Source organism: Eschrichtius robustus, chromosome 8, assembly GCF_028021215.1.
Source record: "Eschrichtius robustus isolate mEscRob2 chromosome 8, mEscRob2.pri, whole genome shotgun sequence".
NCBI classification, from domain to species: domain Eukaryota; kingdom Metazoa; phylum Chordata; class Mammalia; order Artiodactyla; family Eschrichtiidae; genus Eschrichtius; species Eschrichtius robustus.
The window spans coordinates 106072599-106095178 of record NC_090831.1 but is presented as its reverse complement, the minus strand read 5'-3'; the positions used below and the strand labels follow the sequence as shown (position 1 = coordinate 106095178).

The following is a 22580-nucleotide window of genomic DNA, read 5'->3' as shown; positions in this document are numbered from 1 at the left end:
TCCTAGAACCTGTATTTGACCTTTCTCCACGAAGACTTTCCAGTCACAGAACAGGGATTTTTTTTTTTTAAAGGTAATTTTATTTTAATACAACTCAAAAGAAATCTCTCCTAACTCATGATAATAAGAAAAGGGAAAAGCAACTCAGTAAAAATTCAGGTGAAGAGATAGGCAGTTTTATGCCCTTGTTTAAATTCTGCTTTCCTGGAGTATAAAACAGGATCTCTATAGATGCATTAGCAGAAGCCATGGAAAAATTCATATTCAGTGCCTGAAAAAGAATGAGCTACAGAAAACACATAAACTGAGGTCCTTCGGTGAATGAGCAGCCAAGCTCTTGGCGCCTCGGAGCCACACAGCTCCATTCACGGACACAACTCACCCCAGATATGTCTGCGACACGGTGGATAGGCACTTCCTTCTTGCTATGCAATCCTTTGCCATTCTTAATAGCCCTGTAAAGAAAGAAGAAAAAAGAAAAGAAGCCCGATGACAATACAAATCACACTGGGAAGGGGTAAGGAGGGTGGGAAAAGGCGGCAGGAAGAGAGGTTGGTCCGATGGTCATGTGTCACTACACAGGGCACACTGCTGAGCAGCTGGTCTCGGCCAGAGCATTGGGAGGTGGGGAGGGCACACTCCTGCTCTTCCCCTAAGCCCAGTTACCACAAGCTGGCTGCTAGTTACTGCTAACAGTGTGCCTGGCTATCAAAGAGAGCTCCAGAACTTGCTTCCAAAGGAAAGGCATCGTTCTAGGCACAAAAGAAGAATCAGTTGGAGAGCACGTTCCTAAAACACAGAAGTAATAATGTATCTTTCTGTGTTTAATCACATGAAACATTTTAAATGTAAAAATATGTAGCTTGTGTTCCAATTCTAATGGAAATAAGTTCCTCCCAGGTAAAAAGATAAGTTGCCCTGAATGCAGCAATACTGTACAGAAAAGCCTTTTTAATAATGGGGAAGAAGGGAATCCCCTGGCAGTCCAGTGCTTAGAGCTTGGCGCTTTCACCACCGGCCTGGGTTCGATCCCTGGGCAGGGAACTAAGATATGGCAAGCTGCACCGCACGGCTGAAGAAAGAAAACGGGGCGGGGGGGGGGGGGGAGAAATTAGCAAAGGTACATAACTGACATTAAGCCTCATTTTCAATCAGTCTCAGGTTGTAATAACACTGGGTTTAGCAGGGGACCCTGGGACACACATCTGACCACTGGCTGGTTTGCTCCAATCTCCCACCTTTTGCCTCCTAATCCCTTGAGTGGTAGCTTCAGGGACATGATCACTCATGTAACAATGAAGGACTGCAGAATCAAAGGTGATGGGTACATCACTCAGCGATGACACCATTAGTCAAGACCTCTGTGCATACTGCCAGCCTGCGGACCCACGCAGGGAACACTGCTGTGTTTAGAGATTGAGAAAGAGATTCAGGAGTGTGACTGCTCCATGAACTAGACTTTCTAGGGTTTCCATATTCCAGAGAAAGTGTTAAAGTAAACTGCCCAGGCCAGGGTCAACATGTCGGACCCTCACACTAGGAACCACACTGCAACCTTCTTCCCACTCGGGCTCCACTAATGAGTAGAAGTAGAGGCGTTACTCTCAGGTCCTAACTTTCTAAATCCAATTCACAAATCAAACTGGGTGGGTGTTGCTGAGTGCAAAGTGCAACAGTCATTTCTTACATACTCGGGCCCTTATCACTCCCCACTTGCCCCCTTTTCCACCCCAGGGGACCTGTCTCTCACTCAACTGATTTGAATCACCTTCTGTTCAGATACGACAAACAAAACACTTCCCTTACCACCCAGTTTCCATTCCATGATGAGGGGAAGAAGTCAAAGTATAGAATTAAGAAAAAAATCATACACTCATTCTAATCTGAACTGTTAGCTGAAAGAAAACATTTCCAAGTTCCTTGACTCCCATGATTCCTCCTGAACCTGAATCAAGGGCTTCAGCTTTAGAAATTGCAAATGAGTCACAATTACTCCATTTAATTTTAGTCCAGTGATTTATTGTTCAGGGTGTCTGATAATGACCACGGACCAGGTTTAACCCCTGGTCCCTTGGGATCTGCACACTAATGGTAGCTCCAGCTCTTCCATCTCCCAAAGCCCTGTGTACATCCTGCTTGTGTCCTGTTTCTACAGCCTCCTCTGCCACCAGCAGGCTTTCCCCATTTTGCTACCATAAACTCAAAGGAAGCAGCTTGGGAACAAACCCGCAGCAAGGCAAGGCAAGCTCACTGCCACCCTGAGGGTAAGTCGCCTTTCTTCTAGGCGAAGCCTGCTCAGCTTTCTGCAGGTCCCGTGTGGGCACAGATTGCCCACAGCCTTCTCCTTTTCTAACAACCAAAATACATGGACCTGCTCAATAAACAGATGGTTCATGGAGAACACTGCTGAACTCCTGGCCTTTCCTGGGGGCTGGAGAGCACCTCATATACTACAAGGAAAAAAGAACAGGGCCTGGGCAGTACATCAGAAAACAGGTTCTCAAGGCAAAAGTGGTGAGCTGGTAACCTACAATTCTGCTTTCTCTCTGTGACCCCAAAGTAGCTTTGTGCCATAAGCAGAAATTCAGCACTTAACCAAGATTAAACATACCACCCCAAGGGGAAAAACATAATACCCCAAAGCAGAAAATATGGATAATAGTGTACATATGACATTTGAAACAATCCAGAATTCTTTAAAATTAAGTCTTTTTTGTTTCATTGTTTTGTTTATTTTTTAACATCTTTATTGGAGTATAATTGCTTTACAGTGGTGTGTTAGTTTCTGCTTTATAACAAAGTGAATCAGCTATACATATACATACATCCCCATATCTCCTCCCTCTTGCATCTCCCTCCCACCCTCCCTCCCATCCCACCCCTCTAGGTGGTCACCAAGCACCAAGCTGATCTCCCTGTGCTATGCGGCCATTCTCTATTGTCTGTGTCTTTATTCCTGTCCTGCCCCTAGGTTCTTCAGGATCATTTTTTTTTTTTTTAGATTCCATATATATGTGTTAGCATATGGTATTTATTTTTCTCTTTCTCACTTAATTTTACTGTCATACAGTGAAGTAAGTCTTAATATTAAAAGAAGAAATTCTGCTTACCTTGTTCCTAAAAAGAATATTAGATACTTGTTTACATTCAGGCATTAATTTTGGAAAAACCTTCAAAGACTTCATCTTTTCATACTTTAGATACAATTGCTAAATTAGATAAAATTTCAGGCAACATCATATTTAAACTGAGAAATAGTTCTTATTTTAGTTCTTAGCAAAACAGAGACAAAATTGAAAAGTTAATAATTTGTAGACACTAAGTACAAATGCTGCCCGCCCAGGAAGCCCTCTAAAGTATAAGCGGTGTGCTGGACCCAGACAGCAAAGTGTGAGGGATCACTGAGTATCTAAACGGTTTCATATGCCAGCTTGGGTCTCCCTCCCTGTGCTGAGGTTGCTTTGGTTCTTGTTTGCCAGCTGCTGCAGAAACGACACCAGGTGAGCCATCCCCAGAAAACCTCTCTCAGCCTGACACAAGGCTGATGCCAGGGGAGGGGGAGGGGGAGGGGGAGGGAGGGGATCTGGGAGAACCACCCAGTGCAGGAGGCCGGGAGGGAGGTGATATGGGGATATATGTATACATTTAACTGATTCACTTTGTTGTACAGCAGAAACTAACAACATTGTAAAGCAATTATACTCCAATAAAGATGTAGAAAAAAAAAAAAGAAATTCGTGCTTCTATCTCAAAGAGGTAAGGAGCAAACACCAAGAGTGGTAGGCTTACCACAGTGCTGTTAACGAAAGGAATATAATATATACCTTTGTTCCGGGATGCAAGCATCCATATACGACATGCCTGCCTACTAACAATTGTATATAGGAAAATAAAAACAGGAAGATCCTGGTTCTGCTGCCTTGTCATTATTTCCTGGTGCGGCTACCCCTGTATCTTACATAAGCCAGCTTCTCTGGGATAGGTTTGGGGCCCTCTGTCTTTGAGACCTGGGAGGGTATAAAGGTAGCAGGTTTGCTTCCACTGATACCTGCTCCACAGAGCAAACACCAACTCCCCTCCCCATGCTGCCTGCAGGCTGCAACCACCGTTCAACATCCCTTTTCATTAGGCAAGGAATGAAACTCCTGACTTCTAAACTTCACCTGCTGTGTCTGCTGAATAGCTGCTTTCTCACAAAGGCAGGCTGAAGCTCAGGCCAGCCAGGAGAAAGGAAGCAGGTGGGCAGAGCACAGGCTGCTCCTCTCAGAGGCTTTCTTCTCCAAGCAGCCGCAGCACAAAGATGGCAACAACCAGCAGTGTCAATAATGGACAGAAATCATCACCAGCCAGGAAAAGTGAGTAACGTCCACATACCTACAAAGAGGTAACAGTAAAGGAGAGGGATGAAAACTCAGCTTTCTAGGTTGCTTCTAGAAGCTTCTAGAAGCTATAGCGTGGAAGAGGAACCCCATTCAGATCACTGGAAAACTATTCCCTTTAACCAACGAAGTCTGAAATTCTTCTGTATGAGATACTACTGCCTTCCCACTAGAAGATTAAAAACCATCAACTCTGCAAAGGCAGGCAGGGAGGTTTTTAAAGGGAGATTAGCCCCGCTACCTTAGCGCAACAGAATTAGAACCTAGCACTCTTTATACAAAGAAACAGAGTTTGCTCTTCGGTTTTGGGGCCCCTTGCACAGTCAGAAAACCTCCTTCTCCAAGGCACAAGCCTTAGCACCACTGACATCTTGTGTCATCAGTTCATCTTGTGCCAACAAAGAGGCCATGACCTTTATTTCAATGTATAGATTATTATTCTGAATATTTTTGTGAGTTTACAAAAAAAGTTCAAAGACCGTATGGTTAGATTCAACCTTATCCCAATCATAAAATAGTTGCCACACGAGGAATTCTTAACCTGGCGACATAAGTGAGCTTCACGTAGGATGCTGGGAATACCTATTAGCTAACCTGAAATGGTAGTAGAATTATATATATGAATTTTTCTGGGGCATGGGAACTCCAACAGTTTCCCAGTTCAAAAAGAACCACTTTCATACATAAAGGGATCTAAAGAAAATAAAGTGACAGAAAGCATACAACAGAGAGGTGGCAGAGAAATGACGAGGAAGGTCCGGAGGCCCTGAATTCATCATTCTCCTTTAACAACACTGTCTTGGTAACCAGGAACCACAATGTCCCTTAACTCTGCTTCTGCTTCCTTGCCTGCATCCAAAACTTCCTTCCTAACTGTGTTCACTTGGCTCTTTTGTAACCCCCTTGGGCCAGGCCCACACCAATTTATTCCAAGATAACATCAGGAATATTTTAAATCCACTCTGGGCCCCTCTGAGAGTGCACACTACTGCTGCATGACTTCTCCACAGAATTGATTTCCTCATTTTGCTCCCCTACTTATACCCATAACAAAGACCACCAGCCTGTGACATCCATCGAGTGGAAAGTATAATGCTTGGCTTTCATGTGCCCCAGGAGTTTATGTCTTCCCACCATTTCCACATTACTCCTTCTAATTCAATTAGGTCCATCTTCCCCAGGCCCCCTACATGCAAGTTATTCATTACACTGTCTTTATAGATCCACATTAGAGAAAGAAAAGAATTACAGCTTATCAGTAGTCACCACCTCACCACAGTCATAAAACAATTGTCACGTAGGAATTGTTAACCTGGGGTCCTAGGTGGGGGGATGTTTGAACACTGGAAGTATCTATGAACCACTTTGAAATGGCAGAACTATAGATGTGAATGGGTACACGCACGTGTATCACTCAGTTCAGCATGCAATTTAAACTGCAATGCAGTATTTTCAAATTGTATCATGTGTTCACTTTATTTCTATAGCTAGACTACAGGCCCTTCGGGGGTTAGAATTCTATCCTTGATACTCGTTACGGTACTTAACACAGAGCTATGTCACGTAGTTTTAAACTCAGGGTCACCTAGTTCAATTACTGTGTGCCTAGTAAAGCTGAACAAATGCCCGTTGACTAATGCAGAGTGTGAAGGTATTTCAGATTGGAGACATGGATAATGCCAACTGAGTGTAGGGCACAGAAGAGTGAGGCTTGCTGACTCTCCTGGAGGTGCAGGTTCACGATATATGCTCCAGGTCGCAGACATCTTGGTTTCGCTACTTGGAGTGGGGCAAGGCAGAAGAGCTGAAAGCCTGGCCTCTGAGCAGAAGCAAAAGTGCATCAAGAACAAAAGCCTCTCATTCCCTTCTTCAAGAGTCCTACAGCTAGAGGAGATGGTCAACAGTCTGAAAGGCAGTGATGGGAGCAAAGCTCCAACCACCATAAACAGTGAAATGGAACCAAGTGGCAGGACTGTCAGAAACACCTACTAGATAATACAGGGTAAATGACTAAGGAGAAAGGAAAATAATTCCAACGGAAAAGGATAAAAAGCAGAACAAAGAATGAGCAACTTGCTAAACTTCTAAAGGAGCTTTCATTGTGTTTCAGATCATACTGATGAATACAGCAGTGAAACACATCAAAAAGGAACACTTCCTTTGGCCTTTCTACTGGCTCCTTGGCAGCGGGAGGAAGCAACTGGGTCCTGACACTCGGAAAATGAGACACAGAGCAGGCACAGGTGCACAATGGTGGGTGGGCCTTATGCAGCTGCATTTTCAACGAAATCAGAATTACTGATAAGACAGGAAAGATGGAGAGTACAGAGACTGGAAAGGAGGAAACTGAGTCCTATGGTCAACGGGAGGTCGGTGAACTAATGAGTCAGGAGGTATTATGAGGCAGCGGAGCAAATAACAAGGAACTCTGGGCCACCTCATCGAAAACTAATATAAGGAGAAACGAAGACGCACTGCTATTGCACCAGGTGTGACATGTGATCTGCTGTGCTCAGGTTAAGAGAGGGGGAAAAACTGAGCTCTGTGGCAGAGAATCACCAGAGAAGAGGTAGCCCAATATTAGATTCATGGGAAACACAAGCAGACCACGCTGTCCCAGATTAGGACCAAAGGACTACTAGAGAGCAAGTAGAAATGGTCAGTGTCAGTCTAAAGTCTTCTTGAGGGGCTTCCCTGGTGGCGCAGTGGTTAAGAATCCGCCTGCCGATGCAGGAGACATGGGTTCGAGCCCTGGTCTGGGAAGATCCCACACGCTGTGCAACTACTAAGCCCGTGCGCCACAACTACTGAGCCTGTGCTCTAGAGCCTGCAAGCCACAACTGCTGAGCCCATGAGCCACAACTACTGAAGCCCATGCGCCTAGAGCCCGTGCTCCCGAGAAGCCACTGCAATGAGAAACCCGTGCACCTCAACGAAGAGTAGCCCCCGCTTGCCGCAACCAGAGAAAAGCCCGCGTGCAGCAACGAAGACCCAACACAGCCATAAATAAAATAAATAAATTTATAAAAAATAAATAAATAAAGGCTTCTTGAGAGGACAAGGCTGCAGAAAGGTGAGATGAGAGGCAATGACAACTCAAAATTGCCTCAATGACACTGGTTTTGTAATTTTTTCATACCTTTTTATTTATTTTTATTTTTTTGGCTGTGCCACGCGGAATTCGGGAACTTAGCTCCCCGACCAGGATCAAACCCACACCCCCTGCAGTGGAAGCGCGGAGTCTTAACCACTGGACCGTCAGGGAAGTCCCAAATTTTTTCATGTCCTGATCACAGAGACAATACAGGGCCAGAGAAAAAATGGGAGAAAGAACGATGCGTAATTCAATTCCAAGACAAAAGCATCATTAACAAAATTTCTAAGTGTTTATATACACATACCTGCCCACTTAAATTGTGGGAAAAGTTTGGCGATTGTTTTTTCCCCCAGAAACAATAACTAAATGAACACTTCCTTGTGTTATTAGTTTTATTACATCATTTTGAATAACTGCACATAAGTCCATAATATGGATGCACATTCCATAATTTAATCAATTGCCTACTGCTAGATATTTATGTGAATGTTAATACTCCAGTATAATACTTCCAGTACTATAAATAATGCCAAAGGAATAACTCTTAAACTGTCAGGCACCTCCCTAATTATTCCTTAGAATAAATTCATAGACGTGGAATGGCTGTGTCATAGGTCAGCAAAGCACTATTCCTGTTTTCCACCTCCCTTTCCCAAGGCAACCCAGACAGAACCCAGACAGAACACGCCTTGCCTCATGGACTCTATTTGTGGATAAACCCGTTGATTTAGGTGCTCCTTCCCAGGTACCCACTGGTATCTCCATGCTTATAATTACATTTGCAATTATTTACTTGCTCATCCAAAACCCCACTAGACCACACATTTTTGTTTTCTCCCCCAATGCACCTGATGTTTGTTATGTAAAATGAACAAATTAGAGAAAATTTTAATGCTTTTTCCTCAGTCAAAAGACGCAACAGGCTTACTGCTGGGAAAAATGGTTTTTCCGATGTGAGTACACTTACAGGGACCTGCTGGAAAAGATTCACTGCCATCCACTTGAGATCTGGCTCTCTGAACTTGATGCAGAAGCAAGAGGCATGGGAAGTAAGCCTTCTCAACTTCCAGGCCCAGAGCTGGAGGAGGGGAGTCAGGGGCAGCTGAGGAGATAACATATGCATGAGGGAGTTTACAAGAAATTTAGATGCAAAGAGTCTTACAAATGAAAGGAAGCTACGAAGGAGACTTCCCCTTCGCAAGTAGCTATAAAATTCTGTGCATTGATGTATCGGTGACTAATTATTTGAACTACAGTCCTCTGGAGAGATTTCCAAGGATTAGAGCAAAAGTAGGATAGGGATATCTGTAATAGACACTCAGCTCTCCGACCCACTCAGCCCCCTGACACCGCAGATGGGCAAATCAAGCAAGCACAGCAACCCTTAAGATGATTTCACATTAAGTTAGCCAAGAGCTGGTAGAGGCTACTCAGAAGGAATTCAGTTCAAAAGCCACGAATGCAGGGTATGAGGAAGGGGAAAGAGGAGTCAAAGGGAATACAGAACTATTCAATGGGCTTGGTGAGGAGAACAAGTATGGCTGGCAGGGAAGGCATAACTAGGACGGAAATCCAAAGAGATCTAAAGCTTATCCATTCCATGCCTTAAGTCTCTATTACCTTTTACACATGGTTACAATTCCAACTATTAAATTATTAATGTGCCGTAAAAAGGACACACATTTTGATTTTTTCTTAAAAAACAAAAACAGGGCTTCCCTGGTGGCGCAGTGGCTGAGAATCTGCCTGCTAATGCAGGGGACACGGGTTCGAGCCCCGGTCTGGGAGGATCCCACATGCCGCGGAGCAACTAGGCCCGTGAGCCACAACTACTGAGTCTGCGCGTCTGGAGCCTGTGCTCCGCAACAAAAGAGGCCACGATAGTGAGAGGCCCGCGCACCGCGATGAAGAGTGGCCCCCGCTTGCCGCAACTAGAGAAAGCCCTCGCACGGAAACGAAGACCCAACACAGCCAAAAATAAATAAATAAATAAATAAAAATTTTAACAAACAAACAAACAAAACCAACCCAGCATTGTTAGGCCCCCAAGTTATTCCTCAAAAAAAAAAAAAAAAAAACAGTTTAAAAAACAAAACAAAACAGTGGTAAAGAATTGTTTAGGGCAGTGGTTCTCAAATTTTCATGCGCATTAGAACTACCTGAAGGACGCATGAAAAGAGATTGCTGGGACTCAACCCCAGTTTCCGATTCGGTAGGTCTGGGGTAAGGGAGATGTGGGGAGACCTGAGAACTCACATTTCTAACAAGTTCCCAGGTGAAAATGACGCTGCTGGTCTGAGGACCATCCTATGGGAACCAGTGGTTTAGGGAGTCAACTTATGAGACATTCAAAAATGTCAAGGGTCAAATGTTATCACTTTATTGTTATAACTTATTTGGGATTAAAATTATGTTCCCAGTATGATAATCTTCAAATGTATTTTGAAATATGTTGGAAATATTTTGAAACCTCAAATGTTTAGGGCTTGTGTGAGAGGAACTAGACCCTTTTAGCCAAGAGAACAGTGAGATGGTAGAGAACAGACAAGGTGCTGTGGACAAACGGTCACAGCTGGGTGGAGAGGGGGGACCAAGTTAATTAGGAAGGTTAGTCTAGAACAACTTCCTCTGGAAGAATACAACCAGTGCAGATTAATAATTACAGGAAAGACTGGGCAAGGAGGACTTCTTACTGTGAGTTCATTATTCGACCATGACCTATAGAACTACCCACACCTTGTGTACAACATAGGAGCTAAAGCTAATGGGTTCTGACTTTACCCCAAACCCCTCACACTAGTCATCAAGATGAGTCTCACAGTTTGAGTTGTTATCAGATGGAACTGGGAGTGGGGAGGAAAGACAGGATGGAGAGTGAACAGATCCTCTTAATATCCTGAAAGAGAAAACTATTTGGAAATGGGGATATTATACAGCTCTCCAGAAGTGGCCATTTGTGCTGCCTTAAATGCAGATTGATTACTGCTATTTGGATGTTGAGTGCATCATCTCTTCTGAAGAAAGGGAAAAGCTAAATTTCCCCACATTCAGCTGTATCGTCAAATCACTTCCCCACACCAGCTCTTTTAATGCATTTTCCTGTTATCACATCCACTTGCAAGAGCTGATGTACCCTACTCCCCAACAGTGAAACGCCCCCCAACACTGACACGTGCTGAATCTCATTAGCAACCTCTGGCCGTGCCACCAGGGCAAGGGCAAGCCCCAAATCTAGCGGGGAGTGCACTTCCAGGGTTAAGGAAGAAAAGAAGCCATTAGGATACTGAAGAGAAAGACCGGCCTCCTTTCTCACGCTGGCCTCCCATTTGTACCAGCATGATGTAACACAGACGGGTGAAGAGGGCAGCAGATAATTCACCCAACTCCAGCTTTCTATAATGCCTGCCCTACAAAAATCCAACCGCACTCTGGCGCTACAGGAATTCAACAGTGAAGGAAAGAGAGAAACTTCAAATCAAAGCTCTGTTTTTAACAGTATTCAGTAGGATCTAGTTTTATGCAAAGAGAATTTTCACTTGGTTCAGGTCATTAGATTGAAAGTGAGAAATCTTGGTTTATTAAAGCTGTACCATTAAACTATTGAGAAGAACAGAGGCTGGACGGAAGAGATGAATTTCAGGGAGATGCCCTCACGGGAAAATTTAATAGAAGTGAGAGATGGAATAAAAAAGATATAAGGCAGGCAGTGTTCATGATGCAGAGGGAGAAGAGGAGGAGGGGCTAAGAAAACAGGTTAAGAAAAGAGAACAGGAAAAATAGCAACACCCAGAGGTCCTATTCAAGTTATTCAAAGTGTGTTCCTCTGAGACTGCATGCTTTGTAAGGCTTGAGGCTGGTATCTTTTTTCTTCACCACCTGGGACCCAGGGTACACTAAAGAGAACTGGAATGAAAAGGAACGAATGCAAAGCCATCACGTGCAAGAGAAAACCAGCCTTGAACAACTGTTCCCATTAGAGGAATGATTTGTTTTCTTGGAGAACTGGTTAACTCTAACTGGTCTATACATTGTGATAGGATATATTGGTTTCAAATTTTCAAAACACAGACTCAACCTCAACAGCAGTTTTCTCACCGGATTGGTAGGAAGATGAAACCTGCTTCATACCAAGGCATTTCGCAAGTCAGAACTGTGTCAAGCCAGTAATGCTGACCTCTTTCAACTTAAGCAACAGAGAGCAAAAAAAAAAAAATGCTGGTAAGTCTTCACGTTTCATTCATAAACAGCATTGTAAATGCCAGTTAAGTTGAAGGCACAGATAGGACAGACCTTATAAAAAAGTTTTGTATTTTTTTATGCACAAGTCATTTTTTTCCTCCACCTATTAAAATTTTGTGGGAAAATTCCTCTATAAATCAGAAAAAAAAAAAAAAGTGGAGCTGCTCTGGCTCAATCAGGAGAGGGAAATCAAGCATACTTCTTTCCCAGTGGTATTATAAAAATGCAAAATACATGTACAGTTCACTGCTACAAGAGCAGGGAAGTCAGTAAGCCCAATGCAGACCCAGTAACTGCAACACCAAGAGAGGTTTGTACTTGAAACAGTTTCCCTCTTAATAATGACTACAGGTACTGGCCTAGGGAAGAGTTACCAACAAGTTTATAGCCTTCTGATCAAAGTCGGTGACGGAAATGCCAACACAGATTTCCTAGGGGTACAAGCAGGGAGAACTCTACAATAGGGAGGGCGCTGTCAACCAAGCTGGGTAAAAGCAGAAGAAATTTGATAGGATTTTAATGAAGGGCTGGTGTTTACAGGGTTTGGAGGTTGGAGATGCAAAAGTCAGCAAGACAGGAGCACTAGTTGTTTTTGTTTTGAAAGAAAAGGGAAGTTGCAAGGTTCGCTCAATCAGAAATAGGAGTCCCTGCGGGGTCAGGGAGGACTCGGAGCCCAGGCAGAGCTGAGACAGGGCAGGCTCATGCTTGCCTCTCCAAGAGGGAGGACACCACCACAGTTTCCTTAATCTGCAGTGTGCCTGGCAAGAAAGAGAACACACAGGAAAAGATGAGAGCCTGCCCTTTTCTCTTCTCGCGAGATAACCCTAACCTCATTCTGTATGTCCAGAATGAATCTGAATTCATTTAAATCTGCTCAGACCCTAGGTTGTTCAATACAACTGCTTTCCCACTGTCAAGCTGGGGCATAAATTTCTTTTCTGAATATATACATCCTATCTTGAAATCACAAAATCTTAGAATTAAAGGGTACCTTAAAGGAATAAAGCCCAACTTCTGGACTAACAACTCCTGTATTTTCCTGCAATGAACCACAGACTAACGGTTTCTAGGAAACCTTCAAATATTACATTTTAATACAAAGTAGCTTTAGGTGAATGCAGACAGATGATATCCTACAGGTCAGGATGTCCAAGGAAAACAGGGCACACAGCCAGGCTTTGATTCCATGCATTACCAGCTTATCTTCAGTGTGCATAATGAGCTCAACAAAAGCCCACCAGGAAAACCTGTAGAATGCTAGGGGAATTCACATTCTGTACTGTTTAAAATCAAACAGGATGTGTTATATCAAATACACAGAGTTTGAGAGACTGTGTAATACCTTAGAAAATAAGAAGGGTCCCCATAATTACTCAGTATCTTGGAAATACCTCAGAAGAATATGAGATTCTCTGTAGGAGTCAAAGCCCCGCCTTAAGCTTAGAACACTCATCAAGACAGACAAAGCAGCCAGCCCGCTGGCTGAGAAATACTGAAGTCAAACAAGAATGGGAAATGTTGGGAAGTCAATATGGGGGCGAAAAATTAGAACGGTGCAGAAAAGAAATGATGTGACACACTGCCGAAGGAGCCCACATGATGCCCCTAAAAGGGGGGGACCAAGTTCAGGAGTGTCATCAGAAAGTGTGGGTCAGCTGTACCTAAGTTCTTTTTACTATGAATATGGAGGACACACTGGAGCTCTCAGAAGACCGGGACACAAGCAAGGGCTTTTCAATGGAGCCCACAGAGAAGCAAGGCTCAAAAAATACACACAAAAGTGCCAAACCTTTATTTTGCCAGGACACAAGGTAAGGAGGGAAGAGGCAGCTGATGATAGACAAGTGAACTAGAAAGGAAGGCCGCCTGTCGGGAATTAGGGGTTCATTTATCCTTTAAACGAGAAAGATGTGGCTTCCTCTAGATGAGCCATGTGTTTGAGGCATGTAGAGGGTTTCCCAAAAGCAGACAGGCATCTGAATGAAGGCACTGAGAAGGGTCAGGCACACGGAACAGAGCTCCTGAGGGGGTAGGATGAGCTCGTTTCTGGCGGGCAGGTGGATACGCCTGAAAGCATAGGCAGCTGCAAACTGGCACTCTTCTTCCTCTTCTGTCTCACCTGGTCTCCCAACGCATGCCTAACACGTCATTCCCTGAGCTCCCATCAGATGATCTGAGAAAGGCTGGCAGATCATACCCCCTTGCAGAGGAAGCAGCGGCTGCAGAGCCCTGAGAAAGCTCATCAACTCCCGCGCAGGCAGCTGGCTGACCCGAAAAGACAGACTTAACAGGCTGCCCTTTCCCCAACGCTTACAACGTTCTCTTAAAGGATTAATGGCCAAGCAGTGCTCTGGAAAGCAAAGTCAATGGCAGAGCACTGGGCACCACTGCCGAGATCACTAGTGATAACCAGAGAGAACAACAGGGATCCAGGGGACAGGGACAAGAAGTCTCTTGGAATCACCATCCCTGTGGGCAGGCACTCAAGAGAATGCTGGCCTTGCCATGTTACCTTCACCCACTTATTACTGACCAAAAGAGTTCCAGGATGAGTTGACTTGCCATGAACACAGCAGATATTATTAATTTGGCCTTTGCTAAAGCATTAGATACAGTACCTCAAGAAATTTTACTTGGGAAATTAATTCAAATTGGCTTGGTTCAGTACACAATCACTGGAGCTTAAAAAGTGGCTGAAGGATGATAAACAAAAGACAGTTAAGTGACAGTCCAAGCAGCGAAAGACTTGGGGTCAACAGCAAAGCCATTCTTGTTTAGGGGTTCTATTCAGGTCCAAGGAAAGGAGTAAACAACTCGCTAATGAGATCTGCAGAGGACACTCAGCTGGGAGGTGGAGGGACCGCATGGACAGGGGCATAATAATTACAAGGCCGAGTTCAACTGGAAAAAAATACAGCTCATCTATCTAGAGGAAAACAACCCTAAACTCAGATCATATTCACTAAGACAGGCAGGATAAGGGGCAGAAGCAGCATGTAAAAACACAGGGAGGACTTCCCTGGTGGCGCAGTGGTTAAGAATCTGCCTGCCAATGCAGGGGACACACGGGTTCAATCCCTGATCCGGGAAGATCCCACATGCTGCAGAGCAACTAAGCCCATGTGCCACAACTACTGAGCCCACGTGCCACAACTACTGAAGCCCGCGTGCCACAACTACTGAAGCCCGCGTGCCTAGAGTCCGTGCTCCGCAGCAAGAGAAGCCCCTGTTTGACACAACTAGAGAAAGCCTGCACGCAGCAACAAAGACCCAACGCAGCCATACATACATACATACATACATACATAATTAAAAAAAAAAAAACCCACAGGGAATGTCTCATAGGGACCAGAGTGCTTCAAACCGAAGGCGACCTAAAATAAAGCAGTGTCAGAGAAGAGGTGCTCCTGCGGTGAGGTTGACTATCATTTTCCCAAAAAGGGGGGTGCATTCTGCACTGAAAATAGTCTTCAATGGCTATAAGGCCACCATTCCTATCTGGCAGGTGTTCTGGGCTTTCTCGCTGGGGTTGGCATGGGGCTTGCGGACAGCACCGCTCCCAAGGAGGACTCATTCGCAGGTCATGTGGGCCACTTCTCCTAAAGCTTTCTAAGATGTGTACTGCCTCATGGCAATGCCTCCCTGGCCAGGGGAAGTGCTTAATTTCTCTCCGTTTACTCTACCTGCAGCAGTGCAAAGATTTCAGAGCCAGTTTTTCCACCATCCGTCTGAAAGCAGTGGCTCGACACAATTATCTCCAGGCAGCTCACTGCTTTAACAGGCAAGCGTCTTGTTACATTCTATCAGCTCAAAATGAGTACCAGACTAAAAAGGCTGTTTTCTTTTTAAAACCTAAAAAATGTCACCTATCTCTGCATCCTCGTTAAACATTGTAGCACAACAGCATAATAAGAGAGCCTGTTGTGGCCTCACTTTCCAGAGCAGCTAGGCAAATTATTTTCATGCTTACCTGCCTGCCACAGTTAAACATTCACCAGTGGCAGAGTGAACCCAGGGCAGAAAATGGGACTCTAGATCCCACTGTATTGTTAAGTGCTCTTACTACACTGGGAATACATAACCGCTTCTCCAAGTTGCCACCAGATCAGACTGAGCATGCCCAGCACGAACCTCCCCACCCCCCAAATCCCACCTAAAAAACAGTCTAATCATTGTCCATTTCCTAGAATAGCAAGGTCATCAAACAGTAGTGAGAGATGTGAAGCCACATTTCCCACTATGGGTTCTTTCAGCCCAGCTGGCTTAGTGATAATATAGGCAGGGAGAGAAGAATAAGGAAGTGAGAAAGGGTTGAAGAGAAACACCAGTTCTGGACTATACATCATATTATTTTACACTAGACATGAATGAGCCTCAAGCAACCAAAGATACTGAACTTTGTGCTGAAGACTTAGGTCCTAGGCAGGTCCTATTGGGAAAAGCCCACAGGAAAGAACCCAAAAAGCCACAGCAACCAGACAGACTGCTTTCTTAGCTGACATTCTGTGTGACATTCTACAGATGCCCTATCCATCAGGATGTGACATGATGTTAGAGGTAAATGTCACGTATCAGGGCAATGTTCTGGGCCAAAGAGCAAGAGAAGTGATCTCAATGACGAAGTCTAAAGTATAGACAGCATGTGCTGAAACTCATTCCTCCTCTTACCATGGAGCGTAAGCTGGCAATTACCAAACTTCTAGAACAAACTAAGTCCTAGGTCACAGAAAAACGTCTGCGTGAGGCAAGCGCCTGCAATCACTTTGAAACAATGGATATATTTTGGTTGAGCCCAGCAGTCTGCTAAGCTCTCCGAGTCAGAACAGCGATCATCACCGAGTTCTGGCTCTGTTTCCCGGGAAGGCTGGAGGAATCGCTTCGTTCCCAGCACTACCCAGTGACAGAAGGCCCCGTGAAAAAGAGCCTTGAGGAACTCCTGGTAAGAAATATTGCTGAGCAGCACGCATGTCCTTGGGGCAACCAGCCACGGGGATGAAGGACAAAAGGAAAATGTCACAGGGCTTCTCACAAATGCTCTCCTGCCAGCTGTCAGAAGTGTGAAACGCAAACTCATTTCCTAATAAATGTTTTCATTTCCTTTGTACATGACAAAAGGTCTAGAGGTGACAAATGGGAGGGGCCGGGGAGCAGAGGCCTCTGGAGGCAAGAACCCGAGGCAAACGTCCTGCACAGTAAGCAGGGTTCCACTGTTTGTCCCAGGGAAGGAAAGGATGGTGGAGATAAAAATATTCCACGTAGAAGTTTCTCATCTGTCGTTCATTTTACGGCATCTACTAGGAAGATCATATCTAATATATACTTAAATTTTTGCAGATTAAAAAAAATAGAGGCCCAAGCGTGTTTAACCAAGGTTAGATTGCGAGTTTGAAGTGAGGTCCCTTTTCTTTTGATGGGGAAAAGCTGGAATAATAAAAGAATACAAGCTTTCTCAGCATGCTGTTTTCTGTCGCATTCTGCTCAGGGATGGGCAGGATAGTGGGAAAGAAAAAAGTGGGGCCCTGGGACCCAAGGCGTTCACTTTAATTTAAATTATGCATCTCACCTGGCCTCGGCGGCGAGCAGTTCATCATAGTGAGAGGACCGCTGATCGTCATCCTGCCGGTATCTGATCACCGTGGCCAGACCTTTGCTGACAAGGGCCTCGGCAATGTTTCTGCAACAGAAAAGATAGGTCAGTGAGCACTCGAGGTGCATGTGGGGCTCAGTCAACAGCAATAATAAGTTAGCACCTGGAGGTCTTAATGCATCCTGGCAGAGGGAGGGAGAAGCCAAGGATTTCAAGACCAATGAGAGTTGCTAAGCTAGAAATCCAAATAAAAAGGAGGAATAACCAAGTCCCCTGGCTCAGCATTTTTCTGGTTAGTACAGTCAGATGCTATATCAATCCATACATAAAACCTGGCAGAAAATATCTGTAAAAAGCCCACATTACGCAGGGCTATTTACAGAATGTTATAAACAAGCCACTACCCTCAAGAAAAGTCTGCTCTAAAATATCAGGCACGCAGATAAAAAAAACAAAGCACATAAAAGCATGACCTAAATTTCTCAAAATCTCCTTTCTAGCCTATACTGGAACTAGAAAATACCATGTTCCAGTTTGGCAATGTTGGGAACACTGGTTTCACGCAACACTCAAAGTGCGTCTCTTCTCATCAGAACTCCCAACACTGGCTCTCCCCTCAACCCAAAGGGGGCTTGGAGGAGGTGAGGCTAGGAAGGAATTGGGGAGGGGGGAGGGGGAGGCACTAGGGTGGAATGAAAGATCTTTAAAACAATTGCATGGAAACAAAGTAAAAAGTATAAACCCTGTGATGACCAGCTTTGGAGCAATACTCCCAACAGTCCTTTTAGAACCACGGGATATTCAGATTGAATCCTGCTTCAAAAAAATTTCTCCAACACGCTGAATCTTTTCTTCACTAGAATAAGAAAGTGGGGCCACTGTGAGTGGCTTCCATCTACTCAGAAGAGTACACTGGAAATGGCGCTCAGACAACTAACGAAGCATATATGCATGGTTCCTCCCCAACCTGGAAAGGGACCTGTGATGGGCAGAAATGAAACTGCGAAAACAAATTTTCAAAAGTTACCTGTAGCCAAATACTGCAAAACAAGAGGCATAATATCACTGGGGGAGACCGGCGGTTATGTCTTTCTTTGTGTCTGTCGTAATTACACCAAAGGCCCCACTCAGACCATCTGGTGAGCTGCCCTTTAGGGAGGAGGGACGGTAAGCAATAGGCTACTGTACCATATGCTACGACTTAGTGTCGCTGGGGAATGCAGTTAACTCTAGTGGTTCTTATAGACTCTCAGACTGTGGGGATGCAGTGAGCCGGGCTAAGCAGTCTATAGGCACGTTTAAGCCACTTAAGGGTTCTCTTCATCAAAACCCAGGGATTTACTTTAAAAAAAAGGGGCGGGGGGATATGTGCGGGTAGATAAAGGAGGAAAAGATGCTGTGGCTGATTCTCTTCTCATTATGTGCCCCTCTGCTGCCTGCTTATCTACTGCCAGCACGATATTAATATCTCCAAACTGCCACGGAATTAGCACTTCTCAAAATCCACTCCCACAAAGAGGCTGCTTTGCTGGCCACCCTGTCTCCTGAGTCACCGCATAAGCGTGCTGGCAAACGCTGTCATTATCACAGAGCTGGGTTTGGCAGTGTGGAGAATGTCAGCAGCCCCAAATCAGCAGCTGTAGATGATGCTGTATGGGGAGAATTTAACTAAGGGTGTCACCAAAGGCCCGAAAGGGCAGGAGAGAGGCTCTGCCCACCAAGAGGCCGGAGAGAAGATGGGGACGAGACCACCTGTGACAGGTTGAGATGGCTTAGTGATTGGAAATGCCAGAAGAACAAAGACACGTTTGGTACTAGTGCATTTGGAATAACGGTGCATTGACATTTTACAGTCAATACGTGGGGTCTGGAGGAGAAAGTTGGAATGACAGGGCAGAAGAGGGAGCATTCACACAAATAAGCTTCTATATGATAAGCTAGAGAATACTAAGCAAAATAGCACAAATGTTTAATGATCCACCCTGGTTAATTCTGCTCCAATCAATTCACAGTATTGAACTGAGTTCCTGTGTGGCCAGCAGAGAACCAAGGGCACAACCCTTCCCTCTCCTGCAGGGTTCTCGCCCTCTGGATCCTGCCAGCAAATGTCTACAAACCAGTTAGGGCCTCAGATTCTAAACTCCACAACCTGCCCACCACCTTCCCTCCCTTCTCTCCAAAGCTTCAGTGTGAGCCATATTCCCTTAGCTTCTTTTCCCTAAATACAGACTTCTCCTGGAAGAATGGTTGCAATGCTAGTACTCAGCAACATGGAGAGTAAAAACACAGGAAACAATGACAGACATCATTATGGGGCCCCTCCTATGAGCCAGGCATGTGAGAATCACACCACATGTACTTTCTTCTTGGTGTGTGCTCCCCTGTGACATCACAGCATATTACAATCAATTCATCATCTATCTTCCAATTTGAAATTACGGGGTCTGAGAGGGCAAGGGCTGTGTCTTTCTTGCTCTGTACCCAAGTATGAGAAAAACATCTGATCGTTTTGGAAATACAGCACTGGAACATTATTTCTTATCCTAAGCATTTATTAGCCAAGCTTGCCCAGCATAGAAGTAAGGACAAAAGCTTTCTACATGCCTTCCCAGCTTTTGTTATTCTCCTCTCCATTATCTAAGACTTGTATTTAAAGCGAATGAAAGGGGGCTTCCCTGGTGGCACAGTGGGTAAGAATTCTCCTGCCAATGCAGGGGGTTCAAGCCCTGGTCCGGGAAGATCCCACATGTCGTGGAGCAACTAAGCCCGTGTGCCACAACTACTGAGCCTACACTCTAGAGCCCGCAAGCCACAACTACTGAGCCCACGTGCCACAACTACTGAAGCCCGCGCGCCTAGAGTCCGTGCTCCGCAGCAAGAGAAGCCCCCGCTCGTTGCAACTAGAGAAAGCCCGCGTGCAGCAACAAAGACCCAATGCAGCCAAAAATAAAATAAATAAAATAGATAAATTAAAAAAAAAAAAAAAAGAGAGAGAGAGAGAATGAAAGGGAGACAACTAAAATGGAATTAGCCTAGATCCATGTACTTGACTCTCTCATTCATTTCTTTTGGCCACTAATGGAAGGTCAGGAGACCTCCCCCGGCCAAAGATGGCTCAGAACTCAACACCAGTGTATTGATTAGTTGCCCAGTAAGAAAAGAGAACATTAAATTCTGTGCCATGACATTATGCTGCTTTAGACAAATTTAGAAGTTCTGCTTTCTTGAGTGTATCAGTAATTCTACTCTAATTATACATGTCTGGCTTGAATGGATAATTCACAATCAGCATACAAAAAGGGACCGACCTAACAACCTTGGAGTGGAGGTCTAACAGGAGATCATCTCTCTCTGTATCAGCTAGAAACACAAAGAGAATTAGTGCTGGGATTCAAATGCTTCTTCAAACTCAAGGAGAATTTTAGGTTATATGAGAAGTGAGCCGTTTCCACTAGTCAAGATCAGATGTTCCTGATAAAAACACAAGCAACGTGGGTCTTTGCAAGCTTTCTCAAAAGATCTCCACGCAGTTGACATCCTCCCCGCCCACTCATTTCCATAGCAAGCAGGTTGCAAAAAGCTCATACTTTCTCATAAGATACCTTTGAAACCATGGGGTACTATATTCTGCCAACCTGGAGAAAAGGTGTTCTGTGCCCATATATGAGAACAGGATTAAAGTAGATTTCAGTCACAGTAGGCTATAATTATCTGATCATACCTTGCCTGCCTTCCCCATCCCTACGCCCCAAACACAAGATTGGAAGTAATAATCAATATATGGATAGATCAGATAACTGACTAAAATTACCTAGATTACTTAAAAGTGTGGGAGGGGAGGGGAGGGGGTAGTTTTAAAACAATCTTACAGAAAAATTGCACATACAGTAACAAAGAACATGCCAACCTTTGATTCGTTTGAGAGTAAACGACCTGTTATACCACCATCCCCAAAACCTTTAGTGTGCATTTCCTACAAACCAGGACATTTTCCGACAAAATCAGAAAATAATGACTTGAGCCAGGATATCAGTATGGACACATTACTGCCATCTAACCCACAACCCTACTCAAATGTTGCCAACTGTTCCAATAGAGAACTTAGGGGAGACCAGATCTAGCTCAGAATCAGGTGTTGCATTTTGTTGTCCTGTCTCCTCCACCTGGAACAGTCTACCATGATTAGTCTACCACAACCTTGAAACTTTTCAAGAGTATAGGCCAGTAATTTTGGCCTGTCTGACGTCTCTATGATCAGAGGCAAGTTATGAATCTTCGGCGGGAATGTCACAGAAGTGATGCTGTGTTGTTCCCATGGCCTCCTTTGAAATGATGTGTAATTTACAGATAATGTTCATTTTGATCACTTGATTCGGGTAGTGTCTACCAGGCTTCTCTACTGTAAAGTTACTTTCTTCCTCTTTATAATAGATACTGAAAAGAGACACTTTGAACTATGTAATTTTCATCAAACTCCCAAGTTATTCATTTATTGATTTGTGTAGGTATACTGCCATGAAATATTTTATTTAAAGGGTCATTATAATCCACTACCATCATTTTTTATTCTGATGCTGAAATTTTTCCCAGTTTGGCCAGTGGGAGCCAAGTCAAGCTGGCTCCTGTGTCCTGTCATTCTCTGAGCACTTCCTTGCTTTCGGGCACAATGCGTTCCAGGCTCATCTTCCACTGTTTTCTGCAGCTCTGAAATTAGCCATTTATCCAAGTAGTCCACATTTACATTTTTATCTCCATACATTTATTTCTATATCTATAACTATTGAAAACCATGTGTGGCAGTCATGAAAATGTGCCTCTCGGATCTCTGACTGCAGGAAGCATAATTGACTGACAGCCCCAGCTGCTATGCTCTGAAACCCATCACTCTTTCTGCCAAGGCTATGCTTCCCACCAGCTGCTTCTAGCCAATGACTAGGTGCAGTGGAAATACTAAGGCAGGCCTACTGCTGAGAGACCTGGGGCTCCTCTGACAGGCAGCTTTGGTTTTGAGGACTCCTTATCACCTTTGCTGAAGCTCTTACAACTGCCCACAGCCCCAGCTTAGGTTTTTCCAATTCAACCTTCCATCCCTCCCTTTTCCACAGAGGTTAGGCTTTCACAGCCTCCTCCAGGCTCCCTTCCCATTTTCCCTCAATTTTCTCCAATTAACCTCTTGTCCGTTTAATCCTGTCTTGGCATCAGCTTTTTGGAGAACCTGAACCAACACACCATGAGTTCACAAAGGTACTAAAACCCCATTCCAACACTACAGGGCTCG

At 44.5% G+C, this 22580-nt stretch overlaps 1 protein-coding gene across 1 annotated transcript in view; it reads right to left on the bottom strand.

Annotated features, from left to right (window-relative positions):
* SND1 (staphylococcal nuclease and tudor domain containing 1) overlaps window positions 1–22580 on the bottom strand; it is a 432660-nt gene that overhangs the window by 166761 nt on the left and 243319 nt on the right. Inside the window, exons 13-14 of the mRNA XM_068549395.1 lie at window positions 17279–17389; window positions 383–455 (exon numbers count right to left, since the gene is read on the bottom strand). Coding sequence (XP_068405496.1) covers window positions 383–455; window positions 17279–17389 — 184 coding nt within the window. The remainder of the gene's footprint in view (window positions 1–382; window positions 456–17278; window positions 17390–22580) is intronic.